General features: G+C 41.0%; 1 protein-coding gene across 1 annotated transcript; it reads right to left on the bottom strand.

Moving 5' to 3' along the window:
- Window positions 1-1,289: 1,289 nt before the first annotated feature.
- On the bottom strand, window positions 1,290-2,228 carry LOC145283975 (uncharacterized). The gene has a single exon (XM_080133074.1). It carries the CDS (start codon window positions 2,226-2,228, stop codon window positions 1,290-1,292), a length of 939 nt encoding a protein of 312 aa, XP_079989200.1.
- Between the last annotated feature and the right edge of the window lie 1,083 nt (window positions 2,229-3,311).

Here is a 3,311-nt window from a genome sequence, read left to right as displayed (position 1 = left end):
AAAAAAACGGTTTTCATCAAATGGAAATGGAATCATGTCGTCTTTTCTAGGGTGAATATTTTATCGTCCCACCCTGTAGATTATTATTTTATATGAAAGGATATCCCTTTCCAAACAAAATGGTATTTTGAAGACTTAAGAGTTATTTCATTTTTAAAATATGACTTTTTTGTAAAACTACCTTAAAATCTGTGATCATGCAAAAACTTTTATGCTACACAAGGGAGACAGCATCAGAAAAATATATATATTTCATGATTTTTTTGGGGGGGTACAAAACTTTATTAAGGCAATCATAAAGGAAAGATTTATTCCTTCGGAATTCATTTTATATTAAAAAAAAAAAAAAAAAAGACAGGGGGAGAAAAGGAAAATGGATAGCGACTAAAAAATAAAAGTAGGGGGAAAAAAATAAAATAAAAAAAAATAAAGACGAGTCAATTGACATGTTTCGCCCTCACTCATCAAAATTGGAATCGAGGGATTTATTTTTTTAGTAATTTGTTTTCCTTAATAATAAAATCTAAAAAGAGACGGGAGTAAGAGCAATCGTAATATATATATATATATGTAATGGTAGCACGGGAGCCAAAAAGCCAAAAATGAGGACTAGAGCACAACTGATGAAGAAAATGTTATTTTAATTTCCCACGTGATCGCACCGCAATCGCAGTTTACAATTCTTCAACGTGAAAACTGAAATAAACCAAATAAATGCAAAGAGTAGAAAAGAATACCTAATAACAATGTCCAGTAAATTTGGGGAATAATTTGAATGGCCCACACGTACAAAGATGTTTGCTAACAGCATACCATGCTCGATTGTATGTGAGAAACAGTGTTTATGGTGATTTTCCCCTTATGTAGATTTGGGCTGCGCAAAGGGGGTTAATTTGTTTCCGTTTACAATATATATATATATATATATATTTTTTTTTTTTCACATGTGATGGCACAGTCCTTAACAAATTCGTCCATGCAATTCCGAACACCACCACCAAATCGACATGCTACGCCAAGAACAAATACCATTGAATCGACACACACGTTCCCAAGCAGAACTGAATAATCTTGCTGAATTGACATGTCACAATACAAAAATCCAATAACGCGAGACATTATTAAAGAAGTGAATTTCAAAATCCGCAAATCACTTATCAGCTTGTCCTTTCATAGTCGTTGGGTGAAATCAAATCGTCCCTTTGGGGTAAGATGGGTGTGGTTCATTAGTGGATTTGATTTGTAATCGAAACGTCTCGGGTTCGCTTTTCACCGCAGGTAGGCCCAACTCATACGCTTGTGCACTTTCGCACATGCTCGGCACACGCCTTTCTGATCTCGAGATCACACAAATGACTATGCTGGGCGGGCCGTTTCATCCTGGTACTTAACCTTAAGGGTAAAGGTTCAGGAGTTTTTTCAGTGGTGCCTGCGTCTACCGCATCATTAAACTCTTCTTGCTCTGGATCATTGGGTGCATCATCTTCTGAGGAGCTTTCTTCATCTGGTTTTTCGTAAAGCAGTGGGGCTTCATCATCTGATGAGGTGAGTTTCTCACTGATTACACAATCACGTAGGCACGCTAGGCGCACATCCTTTATGTAGCATTGTGTTCCATCAACTGAGATCGAGTGTTGTCTATTTATTTTTGTCACTGTTCCTGTGCCAAACTGCGTCGTGCATCTTCCCCGTAGATTCTTCACCCAAACTGCATGTTTCTCCTTGTATGGATTAGCAACTGTAGTGTTGGGCACCATAACTTTATCAATACCCTTGACATTCACAGGTGCTGCCATGGCCGTCTTGTCGTCCTTAGGTATGGCATTGTGGCAGTACACTGCTTCTAAGATTGTGCACTTTATTCTTGCCGCAATGCGCTTTATTGTGCGATGAGACCTCTCCATTATTCCGTTTCCAGAGGGTATGTGGGCACACCGAAATCGAATGTGCACGCCCCACATCTGTGTAAAGTCAGCAAATGTCTTTTTGCAAAACACCGCGCCATTATCTGTAAGCAATTCGGTCGGTGGCCCCCTTTCACAGAATATACTTTGCAACTGCTTAATGACGCTAGCAGAATCCTGTTGGTGCAACTGTCTCCAAATGGCAAAACGGCTAAGACCACAGTCTATCAACGTCAAGTACAACTGAGTGCCGAAATGGATTATATCCATAGCAACCCTGCTCCAGGTTACCAGGACATCAAGCCTACCTGGCTTCCAATGCATCGGGGCTGGATCTATGTACAGGCATTCTTTACAATCTCCAACCACCGACCACACTTTAGTTTCAATTATTAGTGGATTTGCTTACTATGTACCATGTCCTTTTCACACTTGATGTCAACTAGACCGATGGCTTCCGTCACTTTATAGATCTCATTTCACCACCGCTATGGTATTCGAATAAGTTGGTCAGTTCTGTTATTGTGAAACTTAACGAGACCTACTTCGATTGTTAGTGCATATTCCGAGGCCAAATCTCGGAGTGTGGACAGGCGACGCCTAATTAACATTTCCAAGGCTGCTTTGGTGTGCACTCGCGTCTGTCCGGACAGTTATCAACCGATATACACAGGCAGAGTCCGTTCGTAGATGTATGGTTTTGGCTTTTCACTGTAATGCAAGGCATGCAGCACAGCATCAAGCTCAGCTAAATTTATGTTTGTCTTCATGCACTGCTCGAAGCCAGTTTGCGTCCTCTACCTTGGAACCATTGCTTTCCACAACCACGCCTGTAGCAATGGAACTAGCGTCCACCCACACTGTAACATCTTCTCCACAGACACACCACTCACTTTTTACTGGATCGTCCTGGGCTGCTCTCAAACAAATGTCTTCAATCATCCGTGCTAGAATAGGGTCTCGTACTTCGTCATCCCATCCAGTCGTCATCATATTTGCTCTTCATTTTATAAATGCTGTGGCAATGCGTAACCAGCCACACACAGGGAAATGACCAGTCAGTTTCCCTCACACTGAAAATACAATTTGGCGAGTAAGTTTATTGGGTACTGCAGGAAGGTCACTTCCACGTCACCATAACAATTTTCCGTGCTCCTCCTGGACATGTAATCCCAATACGCATGAACCCAGTTTCAGCTGTTCTGGGGTCTTGCTTTCCAGACCAAACTTCTCCAAATGTTCCTTGACACGGGTCACAGAACACATACTTTCATTCACAAAAATGTTGTCAATATACAAATACGTAAGCGTCTTTATAGTCTTATTCTGGCTGAGGACGGTATTGACAATAGCGCGAATTATTAAAAGGGCAACGTTAATCCCAAATCCGAGGCGGACGAGACAATA

This window comes from Euprymna scolopes, chromosome 8, assembly GCF_053919585.1.
Source record: "Euprymna scolopes isolate OS-2025 chromosome 8, ASM5391958v1, whole genome shotgun sequence".
In the NCBI taxonomy this organism is placed as follows: domain Eukaryota; kingdom Metazoa; phylum Mollusca; class Cephalopoda; order Sepiida; family Sepiolidae; genus Euprymna; species Euprymna scolopes.
Note: the sequence above shows the minus strand (reverse complement) of the source record. Positions and strands in the feature narration are given on the sequence as shown.

Coding starts and splice junctions, on each gene's coding strand:
- LOC145283975 (XM_080133074.1), bottom strand. CDS start 2,228: ATGCATTGGAAGCCAGGTAGGCTTGATGTCCTGGTAACCTGGAGCAGG.